Below are 22,306 nucleotides of genomic sequence, written 5' to 3' on the forward strand. Positions count from 1 at the left end.
AAAAAAAAATTTATAGAGTGATAATAAGTGTAAATATTCAACTGTGGCACAGATGGGCAAAACGCTAAAATGAAAAGAAGTTTAGTGAATACACTGTTCCACGAGGTCAAGTTTGGAAAATTTGGCTCAGATGCCCCAAGTGCCAGACCATGATGGAAAGAACATCATTATTTTAAGTCAGGAAAATAGGGAAGAGAGATAATAAAATGCCTCAAAATTCAGTGGATTCCTTCAACTCAGGCACTTTGAAACTTTTGGCTCCAGAGCCCATTGTTCTAGAGACAACTCAGATGGGAGCAATGACAAAGCAAATCAAGAGTTCTGGGGGCTTTTTTTGGTGTCTATATTACATTTCTGTTAGAACGGATTTCCTGGGAATGAAGCACTCTAGAGCTAGACAGTAAAGGCTGCAACCGTGCAGATGAAAACACTTCGGAGAAACCGTGCCCTAAAGACGCAAACTGCGATGGAAACTGAGCCAGGCCAAAGGACCGCTCCCTGAAAGGAACTGCTTTCAACCAAAAGGTGAGCCCCACCAAATGCCTCCGAATTTTAAGCGCTGGCCTGGGTTAGGCAGCTTAAAGCCGTCAGGATGGGCCTCTCCTGAGTGGGAAGGCATTACTGGAAGTTTTGCCAATGCCTTTGGGTAGAAAATGGTCCTTCCCCAGGAGCACTGTGCTGGTAGCTCTGTGTTCAGCAAAGTAGAAAATGTCACTGGCGCATGAGCTGCGACAACAGCATGTACATACGTGCACATACCCTCTCCTCTGCCGAGCAGCTGCTACAGCTCCAAATTGCAAGGCAAGCTCCAGAGGATGAAAGAGGCCAACAAACACAACTCTACGGTGGCTATAGCCACGGGTCGCCGCTGAGAAAGTTCAGGTTTTAGCTTTTGCTTTATGTTAGGATGTTTCCCCTGGAAATGAAGGGGAAGTTTCCTTTAAGCTCTGTAATTAGCTTGTTTGAAAGCTCTTTGATTCACCTCCCCACTCCAATTCTTACTATCATGAATTTTGCATTATTCTGTGCACAATAATGCACATAAAATTAAATAAACAATTTAATTAATTTAATTAAAATTAAATATTAAACATATTGTGTATAAGGAACCTGTGCCTTTCATTTAATTGGGCAGGAGTACCCAAAGCAGTTTGGGTAACAGCAGAAAATAATTAAAAACAACAAGTACGTTAGCCTCTGGGTACAAGAAATAGTTGGGAGCCTCCTCTTGAGAAAGGTTTATTTAATTAAAATTAAACTAATCTTTGGAAAACATTTGATAAGCATTTCATAATACAAATCATAATCCAAAAAATGAGGCTCAGCCTGCCTCTCCACAATACAGGAAAATCATGTTAAATAATTTATCTCTGGTAGTAGCTACTTTCTCCTTTGCACACACATATAAACATACACACACACACACACACACACAGAGTAATTCAATAGACATGTTCACTAGGTTTAATTTCTAGGTAATACTCGATTCATCTGGAATCTAGATAAATATTAATAATGTGCATCAAGTGTAATATGTCCATAGCAAGAATTTAAAAGACTTAGTGTTTGATTTCGAACTGGGAGTGGATTTTCAGCGCTAACAAGCCCCTATCAAAAAACATCCTTGTGAATTTATTTAAAAAGAAAACTCAAGTGTTTTGGCAAGTCAATATCCTGCTTAGCACTAATATAGCCCCAAAACACAGAAATATCTGGGTGCCCAGATCCTCCTCAGATACATTTTATTCGCAAGGTATCACGGTTAGTGCTTCACAACAGGAGAGGAAGACCACTTGTGTTGCCGTGTGTTTCCTCCAGTTTGCATAGCAGGACCTGATATTCAGTTGCAAAGCATTAGGTACGATTAGACATAGACCACAAAAGAAAGACAGCAACCAGGCGCACGTACATGCTTCCCCAATAACTGCTCCCAGGGCCTGACCCGCCGGAAGCCCCATACGTCCATAGTTTTTACCAAAGTAGGGCCCATTTTGACACCTATGGCATCAGGAGGAATATCACCAAAACGAGCTGCTTTACGCTGCAATTCCAAAGTTACTGGACACAAGCATCCTGGCTGACAAGTGCCCACAGATATAACTCTGAGCCTAAATTGTGTGAATTCCAGTTGTCCCCCTCTTAAACATCTATACCTTTAGGGAAACCAAAGTTAGAAGATCCACTGGCTCAAATAATTCTCTTCATTTTTATTTCAGCGTATATAGTAACTTAGTCTGTCAGTGGGGTTAAAATACTTTCTTTCTTACAGTCTAATAATTCCTAATGGATAAAGCAACTATACTCATCCCACAGATGTGCTGGGAGCATATATAATAACAACGAATTTTATTTTGTCCTTATAACAAAAGATTTTCCATGTACATGCTGACAACAAAATCGTATTTTTCCATGGTCATGTGTATCTTAAAAACCATTTTTGTGAAATACATATACCCACAGGTGTCATGCATATAGAAAAATCTGAATCAAAGCTGAGTCCTGCCCATAGCAAGGTTATTTTGTAGTGCCTTTGCTCTGTAAAGAAAGCCACAATAATATACAACATGCTATTTTATAAGCAATAATTCATAATGGCAGCTAATAATTATTCCTACAATATTAAGCATTCTCCCAAAAATGCACCTAAGCTTTTAACTGTTTCTCTGATTGGCTCAACTTTTCTTTGATCGAAAAAACAAAGTACCTTTGGGGACTTCCAGTTGGGCCGAGAGACACGGCGATCCAAAGGGTGGCCTGCTTATTGCCAGACTTAAATTAGGAAAAAAAAAAAAATTCTGGACATTTGGCAGAGCTAGGAAGCATGCAAGCAAAAGATCCTAAAGCCATCTCTAGTCCAATTAACTCTTTCACATATTTACTGGAAAAAGGTGTTTAGCCCTCCGGAAAACACCCGGCAAAGAGCCTGGCGCGGCCCTGGCTTCTCCAGCCAGGACCACAGCTGCAGCAGGGTTCCCCTCTGCCATCCAGGGCTTGTCAATGATGCTCTTCATTTGCATGTCAATCCTTTTACATGATTAATATGTATTTATTGACCAGGAGGCCTTCTCAACCTAGGACAAAGGGAGACAGGCAGTCCTCTTTTATAGGGCAGCCATAACTTTCTTGGCAGGACTGACAATTGTACACCGAAATAATTCTCTTCCAGATAAAAAGTTCCCACCATTCAGATTCACAGCGATGGGGGAAAACGTTCAAACTGACCACCAGAACTCAAGTGTGCCTCTCTACTCCTTTCCCCGTAAACTCATTTGTGTTCGTTTCCTAACCCCGAACCGAGGAGTATGGACAGGCACTTCAAAGACCAGGGAAAAATGACACCCAGCCTGGTTGTTTGGGTTTCTGCTCCTGCCCATGAAGGCCTCTAAGGCTGAGGCCTGCCCACAGGCTGGGCCTAGCTCGAACCCCGAGTCACCTGAGGGAAGACACCTGCCTCCTTCCGAACGTGAATCTAGAAATGGAAAGAAGCTGCACTCAACACATTGCATGATGTGACTCTTCATGAATCTTTTATCCACTCAAATAAACATCACGTTTCCCAGATTGACGTGTGGAGTGTTATTTATTAAACAGCAAACTCCAGTTTTAAAAAAAGATCAGCTTTATATCTATCATTAAAGATTCCCAGAAATTCTCTCTTCTTCCATCCCTGCATTCCTCCCGTGTAGGGAAATAGACAAATAACAGCAGAGATGGTCAAACCGTGGCATGAACTTCCATTTTCACTCTGGCATCCACCTCCCAGAACGTCAGAGATGAGACTCTAGATAAGTTTAGAAAAACTGTGGGAGGGATTAGAATGACTCTTGTCTGTCCTGGTGCCAAGGATATTGAGTCAGATAGTCCAGGAGGGCTTTTTTCATCTTTATCCAGGGTGGTTCTGGGACCTGCTCGGTTTGATCACTGGCTTCCACCTCTGTGCATATTAAATTCTTGGCTCCACGGAGCGGCTGGCAGCTCACTGTCTAAGGTTCCCAAGGAAAAGTACAAGGAGCCACCTCTTTTATAAGGTCTTTCACTGTGTAAAATAATAAGAAAAAAGGGACTTTCCCTTAGGCTGAAGTAATTCAAGTCCAGCCTCTCTGTAAGTACCATAACCTCTTGAAGGAGATACACAAACACACACACACACACACACACACACACACACACACTCCCAAATACTCATACACACTCACACTCTTCAAAGGCCTACAGTTTGATTTCCTAACCTGGACACCAAGAAACAAGTCATCTTTCAGCTTAGAGGCCAGCTCTGAATTCCTCCCCAGGGATTCAGTATCCTTGTATTTTATGAAATGTGTTCATTAGGCATAAATTCACTTTATTTCAAAAGGGAATTCTGGCGGTGTTAGTCAGCTCCCCAGTCTCTCCCTCACCAACACCCTGTCAAACTCTAGGAGGTCGGGGCACATGCTATACTTTGTAGACCAGCCATAGGTCTGCTCTCCCCCAAAGTCTGGTCTGGGGAAGGTGAAGGAAAGCAGTTTTTAAACAACCATGTTGCTGTTTGTGTGACTTCAACCCACTCCTATTTCACTGTGTCATTTTTAGTGAAACTGGTCTACGTGTATAGACTGTGCCTAAAAGAACCCCAGAAAGAGTCCTAGAATTCCAAGAATGTAAACTTCAAGGTATAGACCTGTAATGGTAAATTTACTGAAAGCAATTAAACATAAAATGGCCCTGGAAGGATGTTTCAAATTTCTGCCCAAGTTTTGCCCATACAGAAATGTGATGCTTATAATGAAGAAGGAATTTTCCTTAGGAATAACTCTGAAGAATATGACCCAAAAATAGACCCGGGAGTCATTTCAGCAGTGCACCTCTGGCTTCATCCTCTTTATATGACCCCAGGGAGGCAAGGAGTGACTCTGTCCCCACATCTCACATGCTCCATTCCAAACCCAAGGCCACACTTCTGAAAGCTCTGTGGGACTGTGCCATATAAACACATTTCCCAGAAAATGTGCTCAATAAAAGCGCTGGCACATGTGTCAAAACCACCTGAGAAGAAGTATAAGGATCGGGGGGGGGTGGGAATATCAAGGAAAAGCGACTATGATCTCCAAATTCTACAAATCTGGGGTTTCATTCTTCTGTGTAAACAGACTGTATGTGGTAAAAGTGGGGAAGTATTTTTCCCCCAAAGCTTTTGACATCATGAGCTATGGCGGGTGCACCTAAACCTGACTTTGTTTTCTATTTCACAGATTATAAATTCAACTAAGTTAATCAATGAAAAATGGTCCCACAGGAATTACCTTGACATTATGGAAGTTAAGAGATGGGCTCTAACTGTGTTTACAATATTCCAAACACCCAGGCACAGCCTTCAGGAATTCGTTCGGCTCCGGTGACTATCCGGGCCACGCCACACCAAATGCCCACCCCAGTACTAAGAACATCACCAGCACTTGCCAGGCTGAGTGACTGAATAATTGATGAGGGCCCAAGGAAGGTTTTCCTTCTGATGTTCGTCACCATTCGAAGCCAACCTCTGTTCACTAAGGAACAGCTTTTGTTAAGTTTTCAACTCACTGACCACCACCTCAGGCATTTGGGGGAAAGTCCTTCTAGATTTCAAAAAAGGGTTGAATACTCCTGAACACCTTAACTCTCTTTTTGGCCCCCTCCTCATCCAATTTTGCAGGCCATTAATCCAGAATGGGCAGAAGCACATTTTGGTATGTGCTTTCACATGAAAATGACCGAGTAATTAATGAAAGTTGGCAATTGTTCAGGCAAGCAGCAAGCCCTCTCTCCGCCTTTCCCAACTTAGTGTTGTGTGTTCACACATACCTCATGCTGCATCCCCTCACCCACTAGCCTCGCCTTCTCTTATGGCACCAGCGGGACCTCCCCAGGCTCTGTGGGGTGATCTCGTTCTCAAAAAGTCATTTAGATTGCCCCCTCTTAGCCACTGAAGACCTTTTTGGTGAAACCATCATCACCCATTATGGGCAGAAAGGGTAACTAAATGGGCCGTACTTCCTTGCAAGCTATAGACAAGTCACCATTATATAACAAGGGAAACTGCATCACTTTAAACTTGGTCCATGTTGACACCTCAGGGCAACGCCCACACTCCCATCCTAAGATATCTTCCTAGGAAAAGCAAGACCCTCTAAACAAAAGCAGCACTTGCGCTCTCCCTGCACCCTGTTTGCTGGGTAAGGTGGGAGGAATGGGGGCTGGTGGCCCCTGCAGTTATCTCCTCTCAACAATAGCTTTTGTGGCTGGAATGTGGAGATGCCACTGCGTTCAAGTTAATAACATAGTGTCACAAAGGAATTTAAGCCTGAACTCTGGAAATTATCCTATAGGAGCTTATTCTTTTCTTTCTTCAAACTTCTCTGCTCTAAAAAGAATAAAAACTCTGTTGTTTCTTCTCCCAGAGGCCATATCACTTCCTTCCAACTGCCCCTGGTGAAATGGTCAAACATCCCAGATCGTGTGGAGGAGACAGCCACCAAATCACAAGGTGAGTTTTGTATTGCAAAGGTTCAAAGGCTATGGATCCATTTTCCAAATGATCCGCCCTTTCCAGAGGGGGCTGCCTGCCCTTGGGGGCTGTGTATGTGTACCCTACCTTTATTTTGCTGACATTCAAAAATAAGCCCTTACTATGGACACAGCCCCTTGGCCAAGCATGGAGAATGTCATGCGGTGGGTATAAGGTTGAAATGGGAATGTGAATGAGATCAGGAGGTGGTACATGCATCTCCTGGCTCTGTCGGTGCAAGGCACCCCAAGTTCTACTGGATTCCACTACACAAAGGAAGTGGAAGGGTGGGTTTGGAGCGAGGATAACCAGGATCTTCACACAGACAAAAATGCAACATCTCAGGGATCCCCAGGGCTAACACTCTGCGCCCCCTCCACACACTTTCCCTGGCCCCAAAGTCCTCAGCTCCGAAGTCAAGTCGAGGGTCTGCAGCTAGACTGTTAACCCACCGGCAGGTGCTTGCTGTCACAGCCCAAGCAAACAAACGTTCGATTCCCTTCCCCTGGGAAGCCCAACTGCTGGGGCTTTCCCCAACGGAGTCTCACAGCCAAGTGAGCTTGTGAACACCGAGACGGCTGAGGATCCAAGACAAGGAGCTTGCTCGCTCGGTTTTTGCCGGGGCCGTGTTTGCCATTTGCGGGAATAAATGAAGCATCGGTAATCTCCATAAAAGAGCTTTCACGCTTCATTCTCTGAAACTAAGTTGAGGCTTAGACGGAAAGGAAAAAAAGAGACTTTTAATTTAAAGTAATGATCATCAACACCGGTGTGCTAGAGGGTCTCTAGGGGAAAGGAGGTCCCTACGGCACCCCAGGTAGCAGGAGGGAGGGCCCCACGCCTCACCTAGCCTGGAGGGCCTTGACTTGCTAGTATTTTGGTGGGCCAAATCCAAACTGGGGGCACCCCTCTTGGGGGTGAGGCGGTGGTACAAACAACTCTCCCAAAGGGGACTGAGATATAGGGGAGGCTAGGGCGGAAGAAGTTGGAGACTCACGGTCTGGAAAAAGGAAAATGAGCAGTCTCAATGGAGGCTGGGCCTCGCCAAGGCCCGCCCCCCCCACCGTGGGGAGCAGCAGCGGCTTCTTCCCTGGGCAGGAGTCGTGCCCTGCACGACGGAGTGTCCGCAGCTGGGGCGCCTCCCCGGGCCCCACGCATCTTGGTTTATTTTCACCTGGTGGCCGGTTCTGTCTGGGGCCAAAGTTTGTGTGCAGGTGGCACACAGGACTCAGCGCCTCCTCCTACCCAAAGGTACTGCCCCATCTGAGGGCCCAAGAAGAGTTCAGTGCCTGAAAGGGAACTTCGTTCACTCTTGGCCGAACTTGGTGCAGGGGAGGCAATAATCCTTTCATCCCCCCCTGCGCTGCGTCGACACCCGGGGTCCCGCACATACATGGCAACCCCAAAGCCAACAGACACTTCTCACTGTGTACCACCAATGTGGTCAGCCTTACGAGGACATGGAGAATGCGTAAGAAACTCGAGGCTTGATAAGCGTGGAACTCGGTTCAGCTGTCCTCCCTGGGGGGCTGAGAAGAGGGCACTTGGACGGATCCCAAAACAGGAGGCCAGGGGGAAGGCCAGAGCTCAATCTGCAGGGGTAGCAGGGATAGCGGAAAATCGAGCTACGGATGGAAAAACGCGTCCCAGCCAGGCCACGGCCTATCTCACGCCTCGGTTCCGGCCGCGCCTTTCTGGAAGCTCCCCCGGGCCCGGGTGGGCGCCGCCCAGCGAAGGCGCAGAGCTAGGGCAAGCTGGCGCCGGTAGTTTTAAAGAAATTCTAAGCAAACAGTGAACCCGAGCGGGCAACCTCAGCTGTGCCTGGGGAAGGGAACTGGCCAAACATCTCCAGGAAAGGAGGACGGGAGGAGACGGGCAAGTCTCTGCGCCCTGAAGGTGCTCGCTTTATTGGGGGAAGAGGCAGCAGGGAGCAGGGCTGCTCTGCACCTTTCTCTCACCCAAAAAAGGATCCCGCAGCGAGGATTTCGGAAGGCGCTCACCTAGTCCGGGAAAGTTCAGTTGGCAGCCCTTCCGCAAGCCAGGTCCTCCCCAGCCAGCACCTAGGAGGCAGGCCCCCGAGCCCTCTGACGCCAGTGGCTCAGGGCCGGCCAAGGCCAGGCAGGGCGCGGAGCCTGCCGGCTGAGCCAGTGAGGCGTTTGGGCTGCCCGTGGCGTGTGTGCAAGAGCGCGCGCCTCATCTAAGCATTCAGGACAAGTTGAAGCAACACAAATAAAGTCTGGTTTCCGCAGCCTTGCTGTCCACCCCTCCCCCTTCGTGGTTTGACCCCAGGCCTGGCCGTTCCAAGTGGCCCTGCAGCCTATATTGCAAAGCGACTCTCATTACCAGGGGAAGGGCGCTGCCCACACCGCGCCCCAGTGGCCCCCACTAGGAAGCCCAAGAGTTAAAGGCGGATGGGGTGGAGAGCGTGGCTGCACCCAAGCTCGGCGCTGGTTCCCACGTGTGGGCCGGGGAACGGAGCGGACAGCTGGAGTGTCCGGGACTTCCGTGGAGCGGCGGTGGGAGGGAGCCAGGAGAGCAAACTTGGGAGCTGGGCCGGGAGACGAGCGAGAGGGAAGGCAGGGTGCCGAAGGGAAGCCCGGGTACTCTCTGCAGCCGAGCCTGAGTCCGAGCGGCTGGAGAAGGCTGGCCGCAGGAGGGCGGCCTCCGGAGCGAAAATAGAAATCTTAGAGCGGAGGACGAGAAGGAACACAGAGGCAGGGGAGCCCGGAGAAAAAGACGGAGAGGAAAGACGGGGAAAGAAAATGAAAGTGACCCCAGCCTAGACTCCAATAGAAACTGTACAGTGAACATCGTCCGGGAGAACCGGGATGAGGGTTGGGGGGCATGGAGCCTGCAGCCCGAGCGCGGATCCCTGCGCCTTGCACGGAGCCTGACGCGGGGAGGTGGTGCAGGTGACCTTTCCGTGTGCGTCCCCAGGGAGCGGATGGGCAGGGTCCGCGCCCCGCACTGGGCGAGCAGATCTGGGGTTTCGCGGTTCCTGGTGGGAGGGCGAGCAAGGCGCATTAAGAGGCCACGGCCGATCCCCAGATGCGTTCCCTTCTCCAGAACCCCCTTGGAGCGAAGGAGTCCACAGTGGTTCCGGCCTGTGGCCTGGCCTGCGCTGACCGGAAGTGCATGTGCAAAGCTCGCTCCGCGGACCGCGCAGGGCGCAGGCAGCTGCAGCCATGCTGGAGCGAGGCCCAAAGTACGAGATGCCCGGATGCGGCGGGCTGTTTCAGCGGACCCAGCTAGGGCTCTGGTGTGAGAGGAAGGTGTGAGGGTGCAAACTGCTGTTTGTGGGGGTAGGGGGTCATCTTAATCTGGGAAAAGATTGGAATCTCCTGGGAACCTAATCTGAGACCTGGGTGGGAGGCGTGGAGTGGGTGCGTGAACTTGAATTCGGACCTCAGTTACAGCTTGAGAGGGAAGGAGGGGTGAAGAGGCGCTGAGAACCATTCCTACTTAAGATTGAAGAAGAGTAAGAAGAATGGCACTTAACGCAAATCAGGGCCGCTCCCTACCATGTGCCAAAGTCTAGCACATCCAGCGGGCACTCATACTGCGCTGTGCAAATGCGAATCGTTCTTGTATTTTATGATATATAATTACAGTGTAGACTTTAATGTGATTTGGTGTGACCTTGGCAAGATGACTCTGGACCTCACTTTTGTTACCTGCAAAATGGAGATGATAACATCTAACTCAAAAAAAATGTGTGGTTACATGAAGTAAATTATGTGAAATGGTTAGCAGTGTGCGCGGTTGGCCCTCAGTGAGTAATTATTATTTATTATTAAGTTTGAATTTTTATGAGTGTCTTCTGAATTGCCTCCACTTTGCCAAATGGATGAATCCTGTACCTGGGGGTGAAGGAGGGGGGAAGGGCCAGGAGAGACCTGCTGAGTTGGTTACTGGGACTTGCTTTTGTTTTCTTCAGGAAATTAACAGTATTAATGGTTTCTTCCCCCCAGCCCTGGGAAGCCTCTAAGCTGGCAGCAGAACTTTAGCAAGTTTCCCACTGTGTTCCCTTTATCAAATGGCAGAATGCTGGGTCTCTCTGCAGGAACTGGTTGCTCTTTGCCAGAGTCCAAGCCCATACTTGTAGCAGTTGTGGCCAAATCTGGAATACTCATGCATCCCTCCTGTCTTTGGACTCCCCTCTCGCCCACAGGGGGCTTCCCCTCCTCTGCACTGTACTTGCTGTTCCTCAGGTGCCTGCCGTCCAGGTCTTCAGGCTGCAGGGGGATTATAGCACCCTAGACAGAGCTTCCCACCACCCATGCCCACTTGCGTGGTGGCAGGGGCAAGGAGAAATCAGCTGGTGCCTGTTAGTCTCTAAATCATGCCTGTGTTTAAACCGCATCATCCAGCAGAGATGAGGAGGGGGTGGCTGTGCTCACAGCCTCCTCTACACACCACCACCACCATCACTTCCCCCACCCCCTCACCTGCCTACCCAAAGCTGAGTCAGTAGCTACTGATAGTAATTCTCTCTTCTGGGTAAGATGTGTGCCCGCATACACAGTAAATCTCTGCTTTTCTACAGTCTCCCCCCATACCTAGAGCCTTCCATTACTGCAGCCTGAAATTTTCCCAAATGTCCTCAAAGCAACCCACCACCATATCCATGGGGTCCAGAGTGGAGGAGCCCACTCCCCTCCAGAGTGGCACCGCAGCTGGGAAAGGCTGCATTTAGAAGCAAACTCAAGGAGCAAATTGGAATGGCCCATGACTTATCAGGCTCTCTGAGAAATCTGTTTAGGAAGTTCGCCGGCTCCTGCCCTGGGCCTGCTCCACCCCCAGGAGGTACAGCTGGGAAGGCACAGGATGATCCACTTGCTGGAGAAAAGGTTGTAGCCGCCCCAGGGTGTGGGAGGAGGGTAGGGATGGAGAGGGAAGGAACTGCCTCTTCCCTATCCTGACTCCAATCTTCTGGCCCCCACACAACCAACCCACTCCCCTCAACCCCAGTTCTCCCTGGTGAACTCCATGGAAAATAGGGGGTAGGCAGGTCTGTCCTGAGCCCTGGAAATGATGTCCCCTACCCTAGCTACGAGTGAAGCCCACCAGCTGGAGAAAACCAGTGTGTGCATTCCTGGCCCATGTATAAATGTGTGCTAGAACCTTCCACACAGGCAATTTTCCATGTGCTTGCTGTGAACACACTTTGGTATATCAGTCCACTTATATTTATATACATACATATGCTTTACATGTGTGCACATGTATACACATAGGTGTGCGCATGCTTGTGCATTTGTGTGTGTGGAAGTGTGTACCTGTGTGCATTTGCCTGCATGACACTACCCACTCAGTGGCACAGTGAGAAGAGCTGGGGACTAATAGGAAATCTGAGGGCTTTGCCTCTCATTTGCTGTGTGCTTTTGCATGAGGCACTTTCCCTTTCAGGACTTTTCTTTCCGCCTATAAAATAAAACCTTTTTATTCAAGAATCCCTGAGCATCCCTCCAACACTGAGACTGCATTACAAGACTGGCCTACAGCATTTGGGGAGGGGTGGGGGCTGGCAGAGGCCCCAGCCCTTCCCTTGCCACAGGTTGCCAAAGTAGCCCCCTCACCCGAGTTCAAAGTAGGAGAGGAGAGCTTCGGTCTCTGGTGGGAGCGAGGAGGGACGGAGTAATGTTCTGCCACCTCCCCCAGACAGGAGTGAGCACAGCCTTCCATTTGAACCCACTGTGACGTTCAGGTTAAATGGGCCCAGGCTATGAGGCAAAGCCAGGAGAGGACTGCTGGATGCCTCCCCGCCCCTCTCTGCCCTTTCCCACGTATCTGCATGGTGGAAGCAGGAGATAGTGGGTTGGCTACATTGCCAGATGAATAGCTTTTCTCAAACACAAAAAGGAAAAGCTAGGCTGGCTGACCACTGGAGAAACTGATGGCCACCCAGAGAAGCCACAAAAGACACCTTCATCCAGGTTGAAGAGTCTAGTCAGGCCCAGTCCAGCCCTGGTCTGGGCCTCCGGGTCCTCTAGGAGTCAACCAAAGCTCACCTCTGCCCCTGTAGCTTGGCCTTTTTGGCCTTTTGACTAAGGGCAGTGTGTGTTTGGGTGGGGAGTCCTGGGGCACAGGGGCCTCCCTGGTGGTGTCATCTCTGGAAGCCCTACCACAGGTGACAGGGCTGTGGGGGCCAGGGAGGGGGCAAGCCAGCAGGCCATTTCTTCTCTGTGCCCTGAGCAGCCCCACAAGGGGCCTAAGACCTACCTAAGACCACACCTACACCCACAAACACCAATCACCATTGGGGCCCATACACCCAAAGCACACGCTTCCATCCCAGGCTGAAATAAATATACTCAGTTCCACCCTAATACAAATGCCACACGCAGTACAATCCACAAACACATAAACACACACACACACACACATACACACACACACAAACAGTAGCTCCACACACCCAAATACCAAAATACTTTCTCTTCCACTTCACTCTCTCCTTCCCCCATCCCCATCTACACACAGCCTTCTCCCCTGACCCTACTGAAGGAAAGGGAGTTTCCAGTGAGGAAACAGAGACCTTTGCCCTCAGAAAGAGCCACAGATCAATACTGTTTAGACTCGGCTAGCATGTATTTCCTCCAAGGCTGAGGAAGATTTAAGTTTATGGTTCAATCCAATCTTAAAAAAAAAAAAAAAAAAAAAAGGAAAGACAGAAAATGAGGAAGTTGAGATGCCGTGCTCAAGTATTTATTTCGATGCAGCCCCAGACTTTAATACACAGGTGGCTCACTAAGCCAGCCCCATAAATCAGAGAAATCAATGCCCGTTTATGATCATTATTACTTTCTTTTTTTTAGAGGGCTTGCAAGAAAAAGGTCTGACCAGAGTCCTTCCCCACCACCTCCTCTACCTCAATCAGGACGAAGGAAAATGGGAAACAGAGAGGGAGAGAAGATACAAGAGTCATTTTGGGCAATGACTTCAGGGCCTTAGCCAGATTCTTGAGGTAGATGTGACATAAAGACACACAGCCACAGTGGAGGCATGGACAAAATGTTTAAGTTCCCAGAGATTCAATTTTTTTCACTGAGCAATGAAGAAAATTCTATTTGCGCACAGTGATTGGAAGATAAAAGGAAATAATGGGCAAGAAATCAAATTACAGAATAATGATATTCACATCTATACACTTTACTAATACAATCATGGGGAGGGGTAACCACCTCCTTCCTCTCCTGCTGGGTTAAAGGGAAGAGCTCTTGGCTTTGATCTCTTAGAAGAGGTGAAGAGGAGCCTAAGGAATGGGATGTTTCCTAGAGCTGCCACTCCCATTGGCCTCTGTCCCAGCCTCTGCACCTGGTGGTCTTGGGGGTCTTGGGTATTCTAAGGGCCATGTTGGGAAAAGGAGAAAGGAGGGAGCCCAGTTCCCAGCCATTCAAAATTGTAAGATTCTGTAGCACTGAGTGCCTCAACATCACAACCGGATGTGCTCAGATGATGAAATGAGACAGGACCCTTCTTGAACTTCTGAGCAGCCTGGATGTGAGCAGTCTGGATGTGGGGAGGATTACCTTGAGCCCCAGGCCTCAGATTCCCTAACTGGAAGATGTGAAAGCCTTGACGATTCCAAGCTCTATTCCCAAGGGAAGCAAAGCATGTGCTTCCAACCACCAGAAAACAACTCACCTAGGCAAACCCCATGGAAGGGCCCATCTCATTGCCTCCAGCTCTGCATGAAAGTATTGGTTGAGCACTTATATAAGCAGGGGTTACTCCACATACCCCAAAAAATGGGGATGAAAGGAAAGGACTTACTGCAATAAAGTCAGGGACCTATGGCACTGTCAAATGCATCCTCTAACTCCCCTCCAGGCCACCGAGCCCCAAGCCCCCAAACCTTTCAGTAGGGACTTGGAGGGGCCCTAGGCTTCCTGGGCTTGAAGTCTAGGACTGTCACTTCTCCAGCCAGGACTGACTAGGACCTCAGGCCAAATCAGGGGGAATTTTTCGAGAAAAAAGGTGTAACGACTAGCCATTCTCATTTCTCACAAAATCAATCTTGCAAAAACAACAAGAAAGAAATTCAAGGGAAGAGCTCAGAGAACAGGATTCCCACGCATGCAGAAACCCAGCAAACACACCTGCAGACATTCTAGCGTGCAAACACAAATGAGTGCATGTACATACACAAACGTCCAATTGTGCATCTAATTACAGAGAAGTGAACACCCAGTTGCACAATACTCACACATACAGGAATACACAAAAAAACTGGTAGGAACTTAGATGCACCAATATCTACATGATATCACATATGCACACAAATATGTGTGAACAACTATCTGGCCACACAAGTGTAAGTACATACACACATATTGCAGAAGAGACTAAAAGGGAGGAGGGAGAGGAAGTTACAATTTTTCAAAAAATCCTGGACAAAGGGGAGATAGTATCTTCTGGTGAGGAACCCCTTCTTCCTCTTCCTAACCCCTGAATGTCCGAGGTTAGGAATGTCTTCCAGGGCTCTTACCCTGGAAGAATGGGCTCCAGGGCCAGCGGCAAGAGTCAAGACATTGTACGTTTCCTTCTGGGAAGTCCAGGTGTCCTGAGGGTCCTGGGAGCTTGTGTGCACACCAGTCTCGGTGAGAAAGCAAACTAAGCTTTGTTGGGATGCTGAAGGGGACTGGCGACCTCCCCCGCCCCCAGCTTAGGTTCATGTCCCAACGAGGCAGGCCCAGAGCCCACCTCAGTTTCAGGGCCCAGAGCGATGCCAGAAGCGAACTAGCACTAGCGTTCGGCCTCCTCTCCTCCGGCTTTGCGGGAGAGTGGTACCGGAGCCCAAGAGGCTCACTCCCCACTAACCAAAAGCAGTGAACTCCAGGCGGCAGAGAAGCCAGGGCGAAGCGACCCTCGCTCTGGAGGGTTGTTCAGGGCGGGAGGCAGCCCACCGGCCTCTGTCTCCGCCCTAAAAAGGCCTTCGGACTCTGAAGGAGAAAAATCTCTAGTAAAACCTCAGGAAAGAAAGAAAGAAAGAAAGAAGGAAACAAGAAAGGGGCAGGCTGGAGCTAGGAGCAGGTTGAACAGGAGGAGGCCGCAGCCAGGCTGGGCCCGGCAGGGCGCTGAAAGCAGCCGGGGCAGTTTCTGAAGCCAGGACTGGGGTTGCCGGCCTTTGGGTTCCGTGGAATGCAATCGGAGACCGGGCGTGTCCCCGCCAGACCCTCCAGACCCGGGCCAAAGCCGAATCTGGGCCGCCTGTGGCACCGCGTTCCCCCTCTGCCCCCTGCATTCGTTGTGCTGTGCGGTGACCGCAAGGCCCGGCCCGGCCCAGCTCCCGCCCGGTGTGCGCAGGGGCGCAGCGTGCTCGGGCCCACGCCCTTCCCTAGCCCGCAAAGAGGAGGGCCGCCAGCGGCTCGTGAGCACAGTGTACACTTTATTTCAGACTACAGGTTTCTGAACATAATAAAATCTTTGGCTTGTAGCGGCGGTTCAGTCTCGCAGTCTGTGGGGTCGTATTTCTCAACAAGTCTTCGGAAAACGAAAGGGGAGCAGGACAGACAGACCGACAGAAGGGTCGTGGGAGGTGGGGGAGAGGCGAAAGGCAAACACGCGAGGAAACACACTCTCACGCACACAAAGAAAAGTCCCAGAGAAACGAGGGCCAGCGATGCGGGGCGGGAGGCACCGGAGAAGCAGTAACATTCAAAAGAAAAAGGCAACGAAAACGAAACTGGGCCGGGGGCAGCGAGGCGGAGTGAGGGATAAAATAATTATAATAATTATAATAATTATAACAATAATAATAAAGGAGATTAATAAAAATGTCCAGCAAATAGAGATCGCTACACATATTTGTTTTCCTTACCTGAAATTAAATATATACAAGATCGTAAGCGGTTTGGCTAGATAGAGCTTTAAGGAGTTCGCAGTTTCGTCCCTTATACTGTGAATAGAGAATAGATCTTATTTTTCGATAGCACCTGTCCAGTCCTTCTCCCTTTCCAAAAATGTTTCGTTTAAACGTGACTCTCCATTCTGAGGATCTCTCTCCGTCTCTCTCTTTTGCTTTCCCTGTGGCTCCCCTCCTTTGCGCAGATGCTCTGTCCCCGGCGTGGGGCCGGAGAAGCGGCGGCGGCGGTGCCAGGAGGGGGCGCGGGCGCGGCGGCCGGACCGCGCGGCCCCAGCCCGCGGCCGCTACTCGCTCTCGTCTTTGTCCTGGACCGTGGTGGTAGAGTGGTTGTACAGTCCCTGGGCCATGAGATGCAGCGCCAAGCCGTTTTTAATGCCTGTGGCTTTCTTGATCTTGGCGCGCTTGTTCTGGAACCAGATCTTGATCTGGGACTCGTTGAGGCTGAGCTCCTGGGCCAGGGTCTGCCGCCGCTGTTCCGTGATGTAGCGGTTTGCCTGGAACTCCGCCTTGAGTCTCTGCAGCTGCTCGGCCGTGAACGCCGTACGCGGCCGCTTGTCCTCCTTCTCGTTCTTTTTCTTCTTCAGCTTCCTGGTGCGCGGACCTGCAGCGGCGGAGAGAGCCGGGTGGGGGTGGGGGGTGGAGGGCAGAAGGGAGGGGGAGAGGGCAGAGGAAGCCGTGAGAATTGCTGAGCCGAGCGGGGGATCGCGCCCCGCGCTTCCGGGACGATCGCGGAGGCCCTGATGAACCCCCGGCTCCCTCCCGCCGGCCAACCCCTGTATAGAAGTGCCTTTCGCAGAGCCACTTGGTTCTCTGGGTTTCCTTCTGTGCGGTGGGAGGCAAAGGAACCGCGAAGAAAAACTGGTCGAGGTTGTAGGTGCACCCCATACCCCAATTCAGAACAGGATAGCCGGGGACAGACTTAAATCACACCACTTCCCAGCCAAGAAGGCGCGAATCCAAGATGGATAGGTGTTTGGAGCCTCATAGGGCCCAGCCCAGACTTGGGGGGATCAGGAGCCTGCTGTCCTCACAGCCCTGGAATAAAATGGATGGGGCAGCGAGGGCAGGCCTGGGGGCGAGGGTCGCCAGCCTGCAAACTAGTCCTCCCCTCATCCTCAAGGTGCGATCTACATCCTCTACGTACTGTAGAGTAAGACCCCATCTGCTTGGAGCTGTTGGCTGCAGAATCCAAGGGAATGGGGAAGGAGATGTGAGAAGGTTGCCCAGCGCCAAAGTATTTAATGTCTGTTCCCCTTACCTCCTTCTTCCTCTTTGGCCTAAACGAAGCCCTTCCTAGGGTCTCGGGGATATGCTGACTACCCCCTTCTCTGAAGGAGAAGAAAAGGCCCTGGCCCAGCTGCAGACCTTACCCTCGTGACTCAGGCCCCTAGATTTTCAGTTTTGCCCCTTGGATGGTAAGAGAGGACCTTCCCCACTCCACCCAGCTGCAAGACAGGGTCTCCCTTATCTGGTCTTCCTTATTTCTCCTTGGAACTGCTGCAATTTCAGGATTGAAAGCTCCTGAATAACAAAAACAAGCCAGATTTGCTTTCTTTGCCCACCCATGACATTTGCAAGGATACCTGACCCTCCTCCCCCCGTGCTTAAGCAAAATAGGGGCAGAGGGACAATCCTGACAAAAATCTGTGCTTTGACCCCATGATGTGTATGGGAAGAGGCCAAAGAAAACCTCCCCAGGAAGGTGCAATCCCTCTGGAATATGAGTCCAGTCAGGGAGGACCGCTGTTGTGGAGCCCAACCTGGGAGAGAGGAAGGAGGGCAAGTGCGCAAACCAGGACAGGATTCAGCTGCTGGTCTGTGCCTAGAAAGTCTGCACCTTTGTCCATGGCTTCCACACCCAAGTCTTCTGGCATCTACTTACGGGCTCTGTCTTGGTTATGGGAGCTTTCTGAGCCAAGTCAAGTCCCTGTCAGGCCTGTTAATCTCTAAAACTGCCCAGAAAGAAAGGTCTTTGCAGGCATCCCCAAACCCAGCTACGGAGGGGCAACCTGGACAGCTGGCTTCTGGAGCAGACCAGAGCATGAGGTCACCAACTGTCTTATGAGGAAGAGTCCAGGCCTGGCAGACTGCACCGACTCGGGTCTCTGGTGAGGCTCATCCCTCTGAACTGCCCAAGCTCAAAAAGGAGCCGGTTCCCTGCCTTCCTAGACTTAATAAGAAGAAAAGGCAGGCAAGAACAAAGTAAAGGGCCACTCTGGAGCAGGACTGGGGTTTAGATTAGTAATTATTAATAGCTAAGCAGGTAGAAATGGCCCAGGATATGCGCACATCCCCGGAAAGGCCCCATTGCACGTTGTGGGTTCAGGACGTGTTGGAGTGTTGTTGTATGTATGTGCAGAGGCACGGACGCTTGTAATAAAATCGTAGTCTCCTGGCCAGTCCGAGCCATGCAGCCTGACAGCTCAATCACTCTATCCATCAGGCGAGTCAATCAAAGCAGCTTTTCGGAGGTTCAGGGAGCCGGACGTGTCAATAACGGGGCTCGAGATGGCGGGGGCTGATAGCGCGCATCGATCCGCACCCGGCGGGCAGCGGTGGGCCGGCGAGAGACCAGTCAGAGGAAAGTGGCGCGTGGCTACGTTGTTCCCGGCCCCCTGCCGGACTGCACCCCAGTCCTGACTGTGGGCCAAAGCCTCTGCCGCTCTCCAAGGCACCGTCGGCCTGGGCGTCTGGCAGGCCTCGGCCTCCTCTCTCCGGGCTCAGAGGCTGTCCCCAGAGCAGGTTTCTGCCTCGGGTTCGCCAAGCACGAGGGGCACACAGAAGAAGAGGGGAAGGGAAGCCGAGAAAAACAGGTCTGCGGCTGGCAGAAATCTGCTAACTGGTAGATGTGCGAAAGGAAGGAGTGAAAGAAGGAAAGCGAAGGGCCTGGAGGATGTGGGAGCCGCGACGCGGAGAAGCTACGGAGGGAGACGCTCTCTTCCCCTTGGCCCCAATTTCGGGCCTGAGCCTGACCTGTATGCTCTCCTCTCCCACACTCTGCCAGCTCCAGAGAACTAGGAACCCCCAGCACCCACCTTTTTGGCAACTGCCTTTCCCTGGATTCTACCTTCCCCGGTCACAATTTCTTACCCGGCCGGTGGAGGGAGGCTGCACTCAGACGCTTTTCTGTCTCTTTTTGTGTGCCCCATATCTATCTCTATCTATGTAAATGGACTCTCGCAGAAAATATCTTTGTGTCTCTAAGAACGCACAGCAAGATAATTTCTCTAGTCAAAGCCTCCTCCGGTCAAAGCCGGCGTGGGATTTCAGACCTAGATCAGTAGGCCCACCTTTCCGCCATATCTAAACACCCCTTTCCCTGAAAGAAAAATCAATGACTGTATCCTTCCTAACGATAATAAAGATAAAACACAAAGAAGGCCCCAGGGGGTCAGAATTCAAAACCCTGTGCCGCGAGCTGTAGCTTCTTGGTGGTGGCGGCAGGGGCCAGGATCGCAGAACTGGGTGGACATTCGGCTGTGGCTGGAACTGGGGACGAGGAGGAGGAAACAGGCGTGAGAGACAAGCGTGCCTGAGGCCGGGTTTGCTCTCCTAGCGCCGCGGCTTGGAGTTCTGGGGGCGTCCGCGAGCCGGGAAGGCACAGCGCAGCCGGGGTTTGGGTACTCACCGGAGGACGGACGATCCGAGTAGCGTGTGCAGTACACCCAGGCTGGCCATACGAGAGGCTGCTGCGAGTCAGTTTTGACCACGGGCCCGCCGTTGGCTGAGCCCATAAGTAGAATGGCGGGGTTGCCGTGCTCCGGGTACTTGGCGCCCTGCGCGCCGGGGCTCCCCGCGCCGCCTCCACTGCCGCCACCGCTGTCCGAGGGCTTGGCCGCTGCGGCCGCCGCCGCCGCCGCCGCCACGGCCGCTGCAGCCGCCGCCGCCGCCGCTGCCGCAGCCGGGTTCCCGGCTTTGGGCGCACCCGCGCCGGCGGCGGCGGCTGGCTGGGAGCCGTCGGGTGGGCCACAGTTCGCGTCCGGGGCGCAAAGGAGCGAGGCGGCGCCCGGTGCCCGCGTACCCAACGGGTGGACAGGGTCTCTACCTGCGCCAGTCTGGCCTCTTTCACGCTCCACCCGGCCTCCTCCTCCTGCGCCTCCTCTGGCCGCCGCAGCCACCAGAATCTGCGGTGGCGGCTGCTCCTTTTTACAGCCGAAGTCCGGCCTCAGGATGTTGTCGATGAAAAAGTTGGTGGTGCGGTGCAGCTGGGCCGCTGGCTGCGGCTGGTGAGCAGGCGCCGCGAGATGCTGCGGCGGCGGGGGCGGGGGATGCGGGGGGAGGTGTGGATGGTGGGCCAGGGGCGGCAGGCAGGGCGCCGCGGGCGGCGAGGGGGGCGCGGGCTGCGGGGACACCGGCACGCTGTCTCCATCGCTGCCGCTGCTGCCGCTGGCGCCGGGGCTGAGGCTCAGGCTGAGGCCGCCCGGGGTTGCCGCCGCCGCCGCCGCCGCACCGAGGCCCGAGTCGCGCTGACTTTTAGGTTCCGGCTGCTGTTCTTCCATGCTCGGCCGCCCCGCCGCCCCGGCCGCTGCGCCGGCCCCCGCCCCCCCCGCCTCGCTCCCCACCCCACTTTGCCAGCGGCCCGTGGGGGTGCGCGGAGGAAGGAGGCAGGCGAAGCCGCAGCGAAGGCACGGGGCGGGTGCAGGAAAAAAAGCCCGGGCGTCTGGCCTGGATCGCTTTGCTCTTATCGAGCAGATAGATCTCGCTGTCTCTCTCTAATTTGTAGACATCCAGATATGGAGGCACTTGGCTATTTCTTTTTGCAACCAGATTCAATGATTTGTTTTAAATGGGGAGTAAGCCACGGCCAAAACAGAAAAAGAAAAAAGAAAGCAAGAAAAAAGAAAAAAGCTCCAATAGTTTTTTTCTTAAAGGGAAAAAAAATAGTCTTTAAAGTCTAGCCATCTTCCTAGGCAGTAGTGAGGGGTTTGACTTCCCCGAGTGTCACGCTCAGCTGTGCCCAGAGCGCGAGGCTGGCAGCGCCTTTAATCGCCTTTGCTTTTTTTGCAGGGAGAGCGCGTCTCCGCCAGCTCCCGGCTGGTTTTTTTTTTTTTTTTTTTTTCAAATCTCTGACAGCTCGGATCTTTGCACAAACTCTCTCGCATGAAAAAAAATCACCCAGGCACACTTTTTGCCTTCAAACCGGAAGCACGTGAGTTAGGGCCGCACGTGTGCGGGGCCAATGGCTAGCCCGGACTCGCGCTGACACTCGGGCCTCGGCCCAATGGGCGCGCGCGGGACTTTGCAGATAAATAATCCGGGGGCGTCAGCAGCGGGCGGAGAGGGGGCGCCGCGGCGCGGGCTTGAGCGTGGGGTACGCCCTCCCCCACCGAACCCGGAGTCCCTCCCCCCTCCTTCAGGCCGGGACCGAGGAGGGGGCCCAAAGAAACCGGGAGGGGTGAATTTAGGGGTGTAGGCAAATAGAGAAGCAACTCCATAAACAACTTGTTGGAGAATGCAGGATTATGGGTGCGTGCGCGCGGGCGTAGGGTTAGTAGGCAGGGGCCTGGCTGCTTTTGCACCCCTAAGCCTAGGAATGTCTAACAATGTCTCTCTTTCTTCTCTCTGTCTCGCTCTTTCACACTTTCGCTCTCTCTCTCTTTACTCTGCTATGAAGGATGAGAGGTTATTGTCACTGCTGAAGTGTGTGTCTGTGCGTGTGTGCGTGTGTATGTGTGTGTGAACGCGCACGCACTCGCGCGCAGTGGAGGGGGAGTGAGATGAGGAGGTCAGTGATATGAAATAGAGTGGGTTACTTTCAGAAGCTCAGTTTATTTTTTACAAATAGCAAACTTGGGAGGCCCGCCGAGCTTAGCTAACACCGCCCGTTTGTACTTCTCATGTTGGCCGGCTACACTGCTTGTCCCATCTGGGGAATCCGCACCCATGCCCTTCCCTGTCCAGACTTTCGACAACAC

General features: G+C 51.9%; 1 protein-coding gene across 1 annotated transcript; it reads right to left on the bottom strand.

The window, feature by feature from the left end:
* Positions 1-15,894: 15,894 nt before the first annotated feature.
* EN1 (engrailed homeobox 1) lies at positions 15,895-21,867 on the bottom strand. The gene is made up of 2 exons (XM_012644672.1): positions 20,020-21,867; positions 15,895-16,992 (listed from the first exon to the last, which is right to left on the bottom strand). Exons 1-2 carry the CDS (start codon positions 20,888-20,890, stop codon positions 16,676-16,678), a joined length of 1,188 nt encoding a protein of 395 aa, XP_012500126.1. The 5' UTR covers positions 20,891-21,867; the 3' UTR covers positions 15,895-16,675.
* Between the last annotated feature and the right edge of the window lie 439 nt (positions 21,868-22,306).

Source organism: Propithecus coquereli, unplaced genomic scaffold (genome assembly GCF_000956105.1).
Source record: "Propithecus coquereli isolate 6110/MARCELLA unplaced genomic scaffold, Pcoq_1.0 Scaffold217, whole genome shotgun sequence".
NCBI lineage: Eukaryota > Metazoa > Chordata > Mammalia > Primates > Indriidae > Propithecus > Propithecus coquereli.